This window comes from Erpetoichthys calabaricus, chromosome 3, assembly GCF_900747795.2.
Source record: "Erpetoichthys calabaricus chromosome 3, fErpCal1.3, whole genome shotgun sequence".
Taxonomy (NCBI): Eukaryota; Metazoa; Chordata; class Cladistia; order Polypteriformes; family Polypteridae; genus Erpetoichthys; species Erpetoichthys calabaricus.
In genome coordinates, this window is record NC_041396.2 from 187,549,240 (window position 1) to 187,566,210 (window position 16,971).

Consider the following 16,971-nt stretch of genomic DNA (forward strand, 5'->3'; position numbering starts at 1 on the left):
CACTAAGCCGGAAAACAAGTAGCCACCCATGGAAAGCACGCCGGAAGGGGCGTGGATTCACTAAGCCGCCGACAAGTAAGCCGCCAATGGCGCACGCAGGAAGGAACCACGGCCACCAACTCTAAGACCATTGGATTACGACGACAACTCGCAGAGCCACGCCCACCAACTCGGACGCGTCGACTGGGAAAAAACGCCGTCATTTATCTTCATCTGGGCTACAGTACACATGCACCTCTGAGCCACGTTGACTTTTCGCTTACAATGCACGACCGCGTGCACCATAGCAAACTGTTTTACACGCTACATGCAGCAATTCGTTTCCGTGACAAACATGCATCTTCTTAGATGGTCCTGCAGGAACAGGGAAAACGTTTCCCGCCCACCAATGCAGGACCATGTAAAAAGAGGCATGTTTGTTGCGGATGTGAATTGCTGAATGCAGCGTCTAAAACAGTTAATAGGCTGCAACAAAATTATGAAAGTACGGGCGCATTTTTTCACACAAGCTGTGTGTGTGGGGGTTGGTGTTAGTTAGTTAATTAGTTCCTCGAAGGATTTCAACATTTAATATGCACAAGCGGTAATACTACAAAAGCAGCCCAAACCAGAAAAGACGACTGGCAAAAAATGGCCGACAAATTAAACGCGTGTGCATTGTACTTACTGAAAGCAGCGTTACGGATTTTGCAAATGTTCATTTTTTTCCCTCTGCTTAAAAACATTTAACTCTTTTAGGGCGGATGTCGACTTTTGTCGACAGGAGGGGTTGAAGGCGAATGTCGACAAAAGTCGACATCCAGGGATAGGGGGCGACAATCAGCTGTTAATGGCGACAAATCTCACTGTCACGTCACAGGCATTCCCTCTGTGCTTGGAGGAATGCTAGACTTGTTGGCTCGGCAAATAAACATTGCGTGTGCGTGAGTTGCGAAATGTAAACAAAGGCAAGATGGCACCGACATGTGAAAAGGCAGCGAAGCAAGTGCAGAAAAGAAAACACTCGGCAGGCAATGTTTTGAGCATTATCGCGAAGTCGGACTCTTGATTTTCAGAATCGGACTTTATTGGCAGTGATCAGGAGATCGAGCAAGAGAGTTAGAAGCAGGCATCAGCTGATCAGACACCAGCCGATGCCGCGCCAGCTGATCTGCTGCCAGTTGAGTGCCTTCGCGCAGCTGATGCATCTACGGCAAAGTTCGCATGGGATAAATACACAGACATTGATCCGTTGAGAGCCGATCTGGCTACCGGAGTTTACAAGACGGCATGGCTTGCTGTTGGACACGACAGATCACCAGCTGCTGTACTTCAGGCTGCTCTCTCCTGATGCTGCTTTTCAGCTACTGTCAGACGAGACAAACAGGTAGGCAGAGATTTTTTTTGAATCGCGGGCTGCGTTTGCATCGCATTCTCGTTTTTCAAAGTGGAAACCCACAACGAAAGACGAGATGAAGCGCGCTGTGGCATTACAAATAGAGATGGGACAGAACTGGTGATATAACTTCAGGGAGCATTGGTCTAAACGTGTTTTGTCCCCTGGTGGCTTAGGTACGTGCTGCTGCAAAGTTTTATTCACTTCTGTAATAAACAGAAGCAAATCCCATGGGGTGAGCCAGGCTATAATGCCATACATAAAGTTCATAAAGTTTCAGAAGATGAAAAGAGGTGACAATACGGTTTTCATGCAGGCAGAAAACTTGGTGGCAGTGGCATGGCACGATGGCAAATGGGTGACATGTCTCTCTACAGTACACACTAACAATATATGTTAGAAAGTGCAGCAACAGACAATTGAAAAATAGGCATCAAAGCAACACATATTGTAAGGAGTGCAATGTGGCAATGACTGAAATTGGCTGCTTTGAGCGAGATCAGACTTTGCTGTGTAAAATGTATGTGATATGTATGTGAAATCATAGAGTATGCAGGCTCATACAACATGCAAGACAGTAACATTTGTCAAAAGTAAATATTTTTTGTTGATTTGATATGTTAAACAATTGCTTTGTGTTCTTTTTTAAAAATGTTAGTTTTTGGAAAAATATTCAGCCCTGGGAGAAAAGAAACAAAAAAAAAAATTAGCCCTAAAAGAGTTAGAAAGCGGCGTGATTATGCAACGTATACTACGCCGTGGCTTGGTATGCAGCATTTATAACAGTTTGTTTGTCGCGGATAATTTGCCTTTTACTATATAAACGCGTGTGCATTGTACTTACTGAAAGCAGCGTTACAGATTTTGCAAATGTTCTTCATATATAATCCACCAAGTCGTCCGACCGTGCGGGCACATATTTTCACACAAGCTGTGTGGGTGGGTTGGTATTAGTTAGTTAATTAGTTCCTCAAAGGATTTCAACATTTAATATGCACAAGCGTCATTCATCCGGCACGCGTCCACCCACGCTCTCAAGGCATTCACACTGCCTGCTCATATGCTCGAACACAACAACTCGCCACACACAAATCTTGCTTTATTTGACTCAACACTGGAAACCTCACCCTGCCCGGACACGGAGAGGATTGACAGATTGATAGCTCTTTCTCGAATTGTTCCCCACGAACGAGGAATACCCACTGAGTGCGGGTTATACGCTCCCTCTGAATACGTCCCTGCCCTGTGTACGCTCCCCATCCCCCTCCTACTACTGTGGTCGAGTAACTTGGTGGATTATATATAGAAAAGCAGCCGAAACCGCAAAGAACAATGAAAGGACAACGTGGCTCAGAGGTGCACAGACGACAGCGACTCAGGTGAGGAGTTGGGGGCAAGAAGTCTTTGATAGGCTGCAACAAAATGATGAAAGAACCGGCGCATTTTTTTCACACAAGCTGGGTGGGTCGGTGTTAGTTAATTACGCTATCCACACAGGGAGGAACCAGGAAGCGAACCCAAAATCTTCCACAGTCTCCTTACTGTTAACCAGAAACACTACCACTACGCTACAAGGCAGAAAATGCAGTTAAAGAATGCACCAGGCTCAATTTTATTTTCACTTCTGTTTGGACAACTGTGTCGTTCAGGAAGTGTTCACCCATCAATACATAATTATGCGGCGTTGGCTAGTATCTTTTAAATACAATACTTTTCAGGAAGAAAGCTGCATTATTTGAATAAAATGTGAGAATATCAATATTTTCAGCCTCATCTGTATAAACCAATGTAACACCTCTAGACAAAAATAAATAAATAAATAAAATAAATAAATAACAGTGCAGAAAGTACAAAATCCACTCATCACTTGTGGATTCCCAACAATAACAAGTATTTCAGGTTCAACATTTGCACGATCTTTAATAATTTTAAGATATTGGGTAGAAGGTTTGTAAAAAAAAAAATAAAAAAATAATACTGTATATGGCAAAATGGAAATATACAGTGTATAATTACTAAAACAATAACAAGGTTTTAGAACATTAGAACACTCTAGACGAGAACAGGTCATTCAGCCCAACAAAGCTTGCTAGTCCGATCCATTTATTTCTTCCAAAAAAGCATCAAGTCGAGTTTTGAAAGACCCTAAAGTCTTACTATCTACGACACTACTTGGTAGCTTATTCCAAGTGTCTATCATTCTTTGTGTAAAGAAAAACTTCCTAATGTTTGTGTGAAATTTACCCTTTACAAGTTTCCAACTGTGTCCCCGTGTTCTTGATGAACTCATTTTAAAAAAACAGTCTCGATCCACTGTACTAATTCCCTTCATAATTTTAAACACTTCAATCATGTCACCTCTTAATATTCTTTTGCTTAAACTGTATAGACTCAGCTCTTTTAATCTTTCAGCATAATTCAACCCCTGTAGCCATGGAATCAGCCTAGTCGCTTTTCTGTGGTCCTTTTCAAGCACTGCTATGTGCTTACTTTAATGAGAGCAATCTTGTTATACAGTAAAATTCTGTCAACTTTCACCTCTAACAAAAATGTTTCTTGAAAAATTAACCCTATTAAAACCAAGATATGAAATTTGACATTAACATTGCAGGGAAGATATCCATACCTGTTAGGACTAATTTAATAGAACATACTACTTGCCTCACCTCTTCAGGTCCCGTATGACAGACGTGCAGCAGAGTTTCAGCTCGTCCGCAGGAGACGCTAAAGAAGGAGTTACAGTCCAAGCTCCAATTAGGTATAGTAGAACCATCTACCAGTGAGTGGTGTAGTCCAGTAGTACTTGTCCCAAAAAAGAATGGACAAATTCACTTTTATTGTGGATTACTCCAAACTAATCTCTACTTCTGCATTCGATCCTTACACTATACCAAGGGTGGACGAACTGGTAAAACAACTGGGTCCAGCTAGGTTTTAATCAAGTTTAGACTTATGCAAGGGATACTGGCAAGTGCCACTACCTGACACAGCAAAACCTTTCACAGTATTTAAAGTGCCTAGTGGACTTTATCAGTTCACCGTCATGCTCTTTGGATTACATGGAGCTGCAGCTAATTTCCAAAAGCTTATGGATTCTGTTTTCAGAGGAGCAGAATCTTATGCTCAAGCCTATACTGATGACATTGTAATATATAGTGAGCCTTGGCATGATCATTTATAACATCTTGCTGATGTTTTTCACAGGTTAAAGCAAGCCAACCTGGTGGCAAATCTGGCTAAATGTGTATTAGCCAGATGAGAGGTACAATATCTGGGATACACCATCGGTGGAGGATTTGTAAAACCTCAGGTGGAAAAGGTGACAGATATTCAGGCTCGTCCATGGCCTAACACCAAAAGCCAAGTCCAGTCATTTCTTGGGCTGGTTGGATGGTATAGGAGGTTCATTCCACGGTTTTCAGAGATTGCCATCCCACTTACTAATCTCTTACAGAAGAAAGAGACCAACCACGTGAAATGGACTGAAGAATGTGAAAAATCTTTTGCTAAATTGAAGAATGTAATATGTTGTAACCCTGTTTTGAAATGTCCAGATTATAATTTGCCTTTTAGTTTGTATCTTAGTAACCTCAAGGTTAGGTATAAATGTTTTTTTTGTTTTGTTATTTAGTCTTTAATTATGTGTATTTTGCTGTCGGATACTTTGTTTTTTGCTTGAAGTGTATAATTTCCCTGACAGACCCGAAATGGTATATTCCTATGTTTAGGGAAGCTGACCATGGGAATTGAGAGCCTTTATAAGTGCAGTTTTGGCCACAAGAGGGGTAACAATTGTCAGAGATTTGAGAAGAAGGGTTAGGTTGTGCAAGGTACGCCAGGCTAAGATGTGCCTGGTGGCTGAGCTGTTGGTTGATGATAAGGTGTGGGTGTCAGGCTCCTGAGAACCAAAAACAGCTTCTGAAATTTTTTTTTGAGGAGTTGCATTTATGACATGGGCTGAAACAAAGTCCAGTTTTGCTTTATTTTAAGGCTGCGGATACCCTTACATGGACTAAAAGTGACTGCATATATATCTGGGTAAGAGCCTATGTGTTTTACATTTTCTATTTTTCTTCTTTGCATTTTCATAATTAGATTTGTTTTGTCACAGGATTATATATTATTTTGTGCAACCATTACATCAGCAACTGTTTTTTTTCTCTATCATGGAATAATACAGTTACCTTTTTTTCTTGAACATCTGCCATTCTTGTGCCTCTCTTATTACCCCCTCAGTCCTGGTCAGTCCCAAACTACTAGCAGGCCATCAGCTTTACTAGACAGCTTTTGACATCATGTACTGGTCAACCTATGCTGCAACAGTGTAAACTGTTATTTAATTCAGATTCCAGAAAATATAGATTTCCATGAGCTTGTCTTAAACCCAGCAAGGCAAGATGACACTGAAAAAAGGTTCCAAGGTACTTTCACTTTCTAAAGCACATGAGGAAATACAGACAGACTTTTCTATCCATGCAACATGGAAAGTGTTCTGTCTGGTGGTATTATTGTATGTATTCATAATGAATGGCAGAATGTTTTCTGAAACCTATTGTAATATAGTCTGTGTCACATTACAGGATACTCAAAGCACAACATTTTTCACCTTTTTGATGAAGAAAATACTACCATAGCATCTAAATCTAGAACTGTACTTCAAAACCTGTTTTTTTATTAATGTGATAACTAACACATGCTACAATACTTATATACTGTCTTGAGTGTTGCCAAGGTGGCTTAGTAATAGTTAAAGGATATTCCGACCTAACATGTATTAGCATCCCTGAAAAATGTACAAATGTATTGCCTGTCTATAATTTTATTTTCAGATAAGCAATCAGAGGAGTTTCATTTGGCTTCCTCATTAACAAATCTCAATATTGACAGAATTGTTTGCACTGAAAATGTTTTACTGTTTTCACCATGTTTTTTTATTTTATTTTTTCCTTCTTAGGATTTTTATTCTGCGGTGGATTAGTTCCCTGCCTTGTGCCCTGTGTTGGCTGGGATTGGCTCCAGCAGACCCCCGTGACCCTGTGTTCGGATTCAGCGGGTTGGAAAATGGATGGATGGATGGATTTTTATTTTATTATTTTATTTTGGCTGTCATATCATTTGCACCATTACACTTCAATAAAGTTATTCACATGTGCCATTGATATGCACTACCATATAATGAGTAAATTCAGTAGTACTAGGGTGTTGTACCGTGTTAGCCATTATGAATGTAGAGAAAAGCCAAGCAAAATGACACCTTTTATTGGCTAACTAAAAAGATTACAATATGCAAGCTTTCGAGAAGGGGCCTGAGTTGCCTCGAAAGCTTGCATATTGTAATCTTTTTAGTTAGCCAATAAAAGGTGTCATTTTGCTTGGCTTTTCTCTACATGAGTAAATTCAGAAAGTAGAATGCTGCCACATAGCAAAAAATTCACACATTGTTTGACTTTTTTTACCTGAGCTCAAAACTCAACAAATCATTTTATTATAAGAAAGTAAAAAATGTAATCCACAGGGATTTAGCAGAAATACATATATAATAAAGATTAAATGAAAAAGATACTATATAAGAGGAGAAAAATCCTGGCTGCTCCTTGGAGGATTAAATTAAAAAAAGTAAATGAAACAGTCTTTACTAACCATGTTTCTCCAACATCTAGAGAAGACTGTGCATAGCCAGATTACAATAAATGTTTTATTATATTTGAGTAATACTGCAAAGATAATTACACAGTTTTTGAATGATCACAACTTGTCAGACCCCTGGAGGTTTCTTAACCCAAACTCAAGAACATATTCGTTCTACTCACCAGTGCATTATAGCTACTCAAGAATTGATTATTTTTTTATAGATAATAATTTCCTGCCTACAATTAAATCATGCAAATATGACACAATTGTTATCTCTGACCATGCCCCTCTAGTCTTGGAGCTAAAATCATTAAGCCCCTCACACTCACCTCGTAGATGACGTCTTAACCCTCTTTTATTGGCAGACGAGAACTGCACAGAATTTATATCCAAACAAATCAGCTTCTTCCTAGAGACAAACACGTCCACAGAGGTTTCTGCAGGAACACTCTGGGAAACTCTAAAGGCCTTCTTAAGAGGACAGATTATTTCATATCTTTCCCACAGAAATAAATTAGAAACCAAGAAAGTGTCAGAGCTAAGAAATGAAATTACTAGAATAGATGAAGAACAAGCCAGGCGTCCAAGTGAAGCTCTTCACAGGAAAAGGCAGACCCTACATACAGAACTTAACATCTTAACAACTAAAGAAACTGAACAACTTATTTATAAGTCTAGACAGCATTACTATGAACACGGAGAAAAAGCTAATAAGCTTTTAGCTCAACAAATTCATAAACAAGAAGTTCACAATGCAATACCAGTAATCACCAACAAGAATGGAGAAGAAATCATCGACCATAATAAAATAATGCACACATTTAGAGATTACTATAAGTCTTTATATTCCACTGAGCCCAAAGAAGACAACACACAATCTAATGCATTTCTGGATAATTCACAAATACCACAAATAGATGCTTTAAGTGCTGAGGAACTGGATAAACCTCTAACGCTAACAGAATTACTAGACGCTATAACGTCACTATAAAGCGGGAAATCATCAGGCCCTGATGGTTACCCCGTAGAGTTTTATAAGAAATTCTCCACTCAGCTAGCTCCACTCTTATTGGCAACATTTACAGAAGCTAAAGACAACCAAATACTACCTCAAACATTTCGACAAGCATTAATCACCGTCTTTCCTAAACAAAATAAGGACTTGTTACAATGTGCATCATATAGACCAATTTCACTCCTGAATAATGATGTTAAGATACTCTCAAAAATCCTAGCTAGAAGGATGGAGAAAGTGCTGCCCTCTATAATATCACAAGATCAAACTGGATTTATTAAAGGCCGACACCTATCTTCAAATCTCCGACGCTTGTTTAATGTTATATATTCACCAGCAAAATCAAACACCCCAGAGATATTACTATCATTAGACGCAGAAAAGGCATTTGACATGATCGAATGGAATTACCTTTTCACTGCATTGGAGAAATTTGGGTTTGGCCCGAATATTTGTGCTTGGATCAAACTACTGTATACTAATCCAGAAGCTTCAGTTTGTATTAATAACATTTGCTCAGACTACTTTAAACTAGAACGTGGTACCAGACAAGGATGTCCCTTGTCGCCACTGTTGTTTGCAATCGCTATTGAACCACTGGCGGTTCACTGCCGAAATTCTTATCAGATAAAGGGGATTCTCAGAGAAGGACTGGAACAGAAAATTTCTCTATATGCAGATGATATGGTCTTATATATATCAGACCCAGAAAACACTGTCCCTGCTGTTTTAACAGCACTAACAGAATTTCAAAAGATATCCGGTCTTAGAATTAATCTGAATAAAAGTATACTCTTTCCAGTGAATTCACAAGCATATAATATTAGATTAGACACCCTACCTTTTACCACAGCAGATCAGTTTAAATACCTAGGGGTAAATATCACAAGTAAACATAAAGCTCTTTATCAACAAAATTTTGGCGTCTGTATGGAAAAAATTAAGCAAGACTTGCATAGATGGTCAACCCTTCATCTCACTCTAGCCGGAAGAATTAACATTATTAAGATGAATATCCTTCCTAAACTTCTCTTTTTATTTCAAAACATTTCAATATATATCAATAAATCGTTTTTTAAACAGTTAGATTCAATAATAACCTCATTCATTTGGAACTCAAAACACCCACGTATCTGAAGAGTGACCCTACAAAGACCTCAGGCAGAAGGTGGCATGGCTTTACCTAATTTTCAGTTTTATTACTGGGCAGCAAACATACAAGCCATAAAAACCTGGACACAAATAAATGCACATACACAGGCTTGGTCCGCAATAGAAGTAAAATCCTGTAGTACTTCTTTATATTCCCTGCTCTGCTCTCCAATAAATGAAAGTTATCGCAAATATACTAATAACCCAATTGTGCTTTACTCACTCAGAATATGGAACCAAATTAGGAAGCATTTTAAGATGGAAAATCTTTTATCAGTGGCACCTCTGCAAGAGAACCACCTCTTTCAACCTTCGCAAGTATATCCAGTTTTTAATACCTGGAAAAGTTTTGGGATTAAAATGCTCAGAGATCTTTATATAGACAACATATTTACATCTTTTGAACAATTACGTTCAAAATTTAACCTCCCAGCTACACATTTGTTTTACTATCTTCAAATTAGAAATTTTGTTAAACAGAAATTGCCCGATTTCCCCCACCTTGCACCCTCCACAATGCTGGAAAAAGTATTGCTCAATTCCGAGGAAACAAACACTATTTCCGCAATATATAAAATCTTATTAGAGTCCCTACCTTTCAAAGATCCAAGAGGACATTGGGAAGAAGATCTCTTAATCAATATATCAGAAAAGGAGTGGAAGGTAGCAAAGCAGAGAATTCACTCGAGTTCTATATGCGCAAAGCATAGAATTATTCAACTAAAAATTATATATCGAGCTCATCTGTCTCACTTAAAACTGTCCAAAACGTTTCCAGGCCAGGATCCAACCTGCGAGCGCTGCAACCAAGCTCCTGCCTCACTGGGTCACATGTTTTGGGCCTGCACCAAACTAACATCATTTTGGACAAAAATTTTTAAGTGCCTCTCAGACAGCCTTGGTATCACAATCCCTCCTAACCCATTAACAGCTGTGTTCGGTGTTCTTCCAGATGGACTTGAATTGGAGAAGGACAAGCAAACGGTGATTGCATTCACTACACTTTTAGCACGCAGACTTATTTTGTTAAATTGGAAGAATCCTAATTCTCCTCTTATAAGTCAGTGGGAAACCGATGTTTTATATTATTTGAAATTGGAAAAAATCTAATTTTCAGTTAGAGGATCTGTACAACATTTTTTCAAAACATGGCAGGATTTAATCAATATTATTTTAGAATAAGAGAAATAACTATTATTGCATTTAACTCCCTTCTCCATCTCTTATTTACATAGATATTTACTTCTCCCTTTCTTTTGTTTAATGTTGCCTTATTAAAAAGCCTAAAGCAATTTTCCTTTAGCTAAGCTCTCCTTCTCAGGGGTGGGGTTTGATTAGTCTTCAAATTTGTCGGGTTATAAATTGATCTGTTTGTATGGAATGATTACAATGAAAATTAATAAAATAAAAATATTAAAAAAAAAAAAAAAAAAAATATTTGAGTTGGGGACTATGTGCGAGTAAGACATGCACTGGCCTGCTACAAGCAAACCAAGCTTTTGCACAATAGGAATTTGTAACAGAAAAAGCTGCATCAGAAATAACTTTCTCCTAATCTTTTTTGCAGCCACTTTCAACAGCACAAGATACAAAACAAATAAATCGAACAGGATACTAATCCATCAAAAGTCCATTACCCATGTACTTATTTTACACTGACTCATAGCAAGCCAAAATAGATTTGTCAATTAAATTCACACAGGACTTTTGATGTATTAAGGTAGCCAGAGTACTCATAGAAATCTTGCATGTATATGAGAACAGGCAAACTCCACAAAAACAGTAATCAGACTGAGAATATATTATGAATCACCTAAGCTATCAGATAGCAGGGCCTCTGCATTACCTTTACATACAATCATTCACTTTAAAGAAAAATTTTAACTCTTCCTGAATTTTTCTTACTGTAATGGAATTCTTTACAGCTTTAGCTAGAATCAATTTACTTCCACTAAATTCCCCAAAACCAATGTGACCCCTTATAAATATTGTTTTATTTAGTATTTTTTAGTATTACTTGTATTATCTTTAACATTCTGCTTCACACCAACACATTAAAAAAATAATATTACCTTGACAAGATTTAGGATAATAATAGGAGATCCAAACCTCTGCATCATTTGGTCAAAGTGCAGTGCTGCTACATGAGCATAAGGGTCAGCCTGATCCACTAAATAAATAAAGCAAATTTAATGTAAGTTTCAGAAAATCACTTTACACTATCTTTTCAGGGTAATAAATTCTAATACTGTAAATAATATAGTAATTAAAATACAGTAGAAACTCAATTATTCGAGATAATGTTGACAGATGCTACTTCCAAAAACTAAAAACCTCGGATAAAATAGATGTCTATGGCCACTTCTTTAAAATTACGGATATAAAAGATTCTGCCTATTTTTATGGTACAATACCACTTATGCTTATTTTCACACCTTAGTAAATTTAATGTTCCTCGTTTCTTTGTCACCATGTCTACAACAAGATCCTGCTTCTTTGCCCATCACCGCCACACTGAATTGTATCAATCAGGTCTGAAAATGTTAATGTTACATTATGATGAGTTGCTGCTTTTAAGGCAGATAGCAATAATTAATAACCAGTAGTATTCAATGTTTTTGTGCATTTCATAAAATGTGAATATGTGCCTCTTGTTATTGCACATAGCTTTTCATGAAGAAAAGATAAGTAATTTCAGACAGCAGTATGAGTGATAGTTTTAATTTTTGCAACAATAGTTACCTGTCAATTTAAAAACAAACGTCAATGTCACAAGCATCAGCCTTGGTATGACCCTAAAATTGTATTGCACAGCACAAAAATAGTACATATAGTTTTATAGTTAAGCTTATAACGGGATTATACCTGAAAAGGTTACAAATGTACGTACATCTAATGGGAGGTTTTGGCATCATGGTGGAAATATCTTGAGACCAATACAGTGGGACAGAGCCTCTGACTTGAACATAAGAAGAATAGCTCCCAGAAGTAAAAGACATCACAGAAGCATCATAGATGATTTGCTCTGTTTCTACCTCATTAGCAACGTCCCCCTGGGAAAAAAGAACACAGCAGCTTATAAATAGCCATGAAATAGATAAAATAAAAATAAAACCACCAAGAACCATTACACACTTTTAATTCTCACAAGGTCACTTCTACAGCGGAAGTCAGACATTTACATGAACTTAAGAGTTAATTCTTTAAAACTCACTATATAATCCCTCCACAGATTTTATACTAACAAACCATAAGTTTGGCATACTGTTTAAGATATCTACTTTGTGCAGGGCAGAAGTAGTTTTTTTCCAACAATGTTCACAGACCTCAGAGTATTTCATTTTTTATTGACTATATCAGAACTTCAGTGGGTCACAAGTTTATATATACTTTGTTAATTTTTGGTAGCATTGCCTTTAAATTTTGTAACTTGAGCCAAATGTTAGCAAAGGTTAAAAAGGATAGCCTTCCACAAGCTTTTTACAATAAGTTGCTGGAATTTTGGCCCATTCCTCCAGACAGAACTGCTGTAACTGGGATAGGTTCACAACCTCCTTGTCGCACACGCTTTTTCAATTCTGCCCACAAATTTTGAATTGGACTGAGGTCAGGGATTTGTGATGTACACTCCAATACCTTGACCTTGTTGGCCTTGAGCCATTTTGCCAAAACTTTGGAGGTATGCTTGGGGTCACTGTCCATTTGGAAGACCCATTTGCAACTGAGCTTCAACTTCCTTGCTGAGCTCTTGAGATGTTGCTGCAGTATATCAACATAATTTTCCATCCTTAAGACGCCATTTACTTTGTGAAGTGCACCAGACCATCCTGCAGCAAAGCACCCCCAAAACATGATGCTCCCTCTGCCAGCCTTGACTGCTGTGATGCTGTTCTTTGGCTTGCAAGCCTGACCTTTTTCCCTTTAAACTTAATGATGGTCATTATGGCCAAACAGTTCGATCTTGGATTCATCAAACCATAGGATATTTCTCCAGAAGGTAAGATCTGTGTCTCCGTGTGCCATTGCAAACTGCAGTCTGGCTTTTTTTTGGCAGCTTTGGAGCAGTGGATCCTTCCTTGCAGAAATTGTTGATATAGGACTGGTTTTACTGTGGATATAAATACTTGTCTACCTGTTTCCACCAGCATCTTCACATAGGCGGAGTGGTGGCTCTGAGGCTAGGGATCTGCACTGGCAATCGGAAGGTTGCCGGTTCGAATCCCGTAAATGCCAAAAGGGACTCTGCTCTGTTGGGCCCTTAAGCAAGGCCCTTAACCTGCAATTGCTAAGCGCTTTGAGTAGTGAGAAAAGCGCTATATAAATGCAAAAAATTATTATTATTAAAAAAAAATTATGGTCCTTTGCTGTTGTTCTGGAATTGAATTGCCTTTATTTTGCCAAAGTGTGTTCTTCTCTAGCAGACATAATGTTTCTCCTTCTTGAGCAGTATGGTGGCTGTGTGGTCCCATGTTGTTCATACTTGAGTATTATTGTTTGTACAGATGAACGTGGAACCTTCAGCCATTTGGAAATTGTTCCCAAGGATGAACCAGATTTGTGGAGGTCTATAACTTTTTTTTCTACAGTCTTGGCTGATTTCTTTTGATTTTCCCATTATGTCAAGCAAATAGGCAGTGACTTTGATGGTAGGCCTTACCATACATCCATATGTTGATTCCAATTAGGCTAATTGGTTATCAGAAGCTAACTATTTAATTGCCTAAAGGCTTGATATCATTTTCTGGAATTTTCCAAGCTGTTTAAAGGCACAGTTAACAATGTGTATGTAAACATGTAACCCACTGGAATTGTGATATAGTCAATAATAAGTGAAATAATCTGTTTGTGAGCATTGTTTAAAAAAGAATTACTTCTACCCTGTACAAAGTGGACATCTTAAACAATATCCCAAATTTATAGTTTGTTAGTATAATATCTGTGGAGGGATTATAAAGTTACTTTTAAAGAATTCACCCTAACTATATTTAAACATCTGACTTCAACTGTATCTGACTTCCAAGACCGCGAATCAAAGTTGTGAAGTTTCCTAAATACATTTCCCAACTTTATGAACCACTGCTGCATAAATATACTAGCCCCATATTAACAATTACATATTCTTGAACTGTAAAAAAAAAAATCAATCCTTTCACACACAGGAGAGCAAGAAAATGCACATACAGCCAAGAGTCAAACAACTGTCAACATCACTACTCCATCATTGCACTGCTATACAAAAAGTGTAAATGCAAAATACTCCTGGTGATGTTGGTGTGGGAAAGGATGATCCTATAAGCTATGTTATCTTATTGCAGTGTTTCTCAACTCACTTTTTCCCCAATAATTATTTTCACAAGTCAAAAATCAGCAGGGTGGGGATCTCCACTTTTGTGAATGAAGCATAAATTTTCACCACAGAAAGAGCCCCAAGACAGGCTAGTATTTACAACTACTCAGCTAGTCATCATAATATAGAATTGTTGCCAGTGGAACAAAGGAATGCATCTATGCAACAGCAAGTTAGAGAAGGAGAAATGTTATTTACATTTATTAATCTGAACAATGAGTGATAGTGCATTACATTCAAAATTCTTTATTTGTCACATGTACAGTTATACAAGTACAACATGTAATGAAATGTGTCCATTAGATGTTTGGAAATGATGCCATCTACTAACTCTGCAGTCCCACTAGGACACTTCAAACTATGAGGTTTCGGACAACTGGAGAAGTATAACTGAATGTTCATGTCTGATCTGAACCCCAGTGATGATCTGCTTTAGTTGTCATAAATTATCCGTAACATACTAGAATACTAGTTTGCATCCATGGTAGAAGACTGATGTTTGTAGTTGTGTAAAGAGAAGTGTTGAGCTTTTACCATTTATTGGTGAATAGACTCTGATTGATGGAGTATCCGCATGGATAGTCCTGGGATACTTAAGATAGAATATTGTGCTAGAAACTGTTTTCCCATGCTTCTGTTAAGGATGAGTTTAACTTACACCTCGAGCAGATCTAATAAAAGGACAGGGACAGACTGTTTGAAAGGACCTTTTATCATGACTATGGTAGCAATGGCAACTGTAATTAACAGTGAAGAAGAAAAATAGAAAGGGACTTTCTATCAGTGTTAGGAGAGTATCTTGGTTTTTATTCAGAGGAACCAGCGGCCCAGAAAAGTTAAAACGTTTTTATATATATGGAGAAGGTCTGCACCATCAAAAACAAGCAAAAAATAATTTTGCTGACCTCTTTTTTACATTAGTTACAATAATAGTAGTATTACATTTCATTTCAGAAGATTAAAAAAGTACAGTAATGTCTGCATGGTCTCATGTACATCAACAAAACATGTTAATGAACAAGTAAAATATATTTACATGGCACTATTGTTTTGCTTACAACTCCACAATTGTTATTAGTAGCAGTAATTGTAATACCAAATTCAAGCCCCTGATGGTAGACTGGCCATCAAACTGTAAAAACAATATGTACTGTATTTTTACTAAAATTGCTACAGCAGAAAAAAAAAAATGGAAAATTATCTTGGGAGAACTTTTCTTTATATTACTAAATCATATTTAATGCAAAAAACCTGATCTGTAAGCACAGGACAGAACCAGTCTTTTAGAGCAATGGACTGTTAGCTTTTATGAAAACAGGTGTAGGAAAAATTAAAATTACACACTTTACAGATGAAAAGAGCAAAACAATACACTCCAGCTTAGCATATTATGCAGACAGTGCAGAGTGTAAATCAGATTCAAAAGACCACGTTACTAATTTCAATAAGACACTGCCGTGTGCAGTGTCATAAAGTTCATTCTTTCAGCATGATCCATATACAATCCAATTCTGCAATTCATTAAAATTACAACCAAACACTGAAATATTAAATATTGGAAAATCTGCTAGTTTTTCAAAATCATACTAATCTTGACATGCGAATGACTTATTCCAAGAAGAAATCCTGGCAGGACATGTTGATGTTAGTGAATGGATGTAGATAAATTTACTACTGTATGTTCCAGTTGCTGCTTGTCTATAGATGGTGCAATGTATCAGTGCTCGTCACTCTGAAAAGGGCTACCAGTTCAAAGATAACACTTGTGTTAAATAATAAAAATTGATGCTTTTTTGTCTGTTTGAGCAAAAAAATTGTTTTGTTTTTTTTTGTACAAACAGTATGATTTCAGTTGTGTGACATTTGGGCATGGATGTGATGTTCCAATGGTTCTCAAAACTTAAAAACAAAAGACAGCACAATGTATGCAGAAACAGCATTTTAAAGTATCATAACTGTGATATTAGTTCAGTTTTCTACATTAGGATTATTTATCAAAAAAAAGACAGAAAAAAGAAAAATGGATGACTTAATGTGTCACTAGAAAAAGAAAGGGTTTCTCAATATAAATTGACTGTGTTTTTTGGCAAGAAGCTAAAAGCAAGGGTTGGGAGTAATTGAAAAGACTATATGGTTAATGTTTGGTTGTGTAGTTGACCAAAAAAAAACCTCTACATGTAGTGTTTGGGGAAATTAAAATCTAAATGCATTCAGCATTAATAGTTACATGCAAAAAGAGAATATAAGGAAAAACCCCAGTCACAAAAACTGAAAATAAGATTAAAAAAAAATCTTAAACATGCTTTAATATACTTATAATGCTTTTATATACTTTATAATATACATGCTTTTATATACTTTATAATATTACTTCTAAAAACCTAACATTAACACAGACATTTTCATATGAAAAAGGGCTAATTTGACAGTGGAGTAAATAAATTTAAAATA

General features: G+C 37.1%; 1 protein-coding gene across 1 annotated transcript in view; it reads right to left on the minus strand.

The window, feature by feature from the left end:
- Window positions 1–16,971, minus strand: part of fig4a (FIG4 phosphoinositide 5-phosphatase a) — a 280,104-nt gene that overhangs the window by 190,190 nt on the left and 72,943 nt on the right. The window contains exons 10-11 of the mRNA XM_028791311.2: window positions 12,064–12,226; window positions 11,246–11,343 (exon numbers count right to left, since the gene is read on the minus strand). Of these exons, the coding sequence (XP_028647144.2) occupies window positions 11,246–11,343; window positions 12,064–12,226 (261 nt within the window). The remainder of the gene's footprint in view (window positions 1–11,245; window positions 11,344–12,063; window positions 12,227–16,971) is intronic.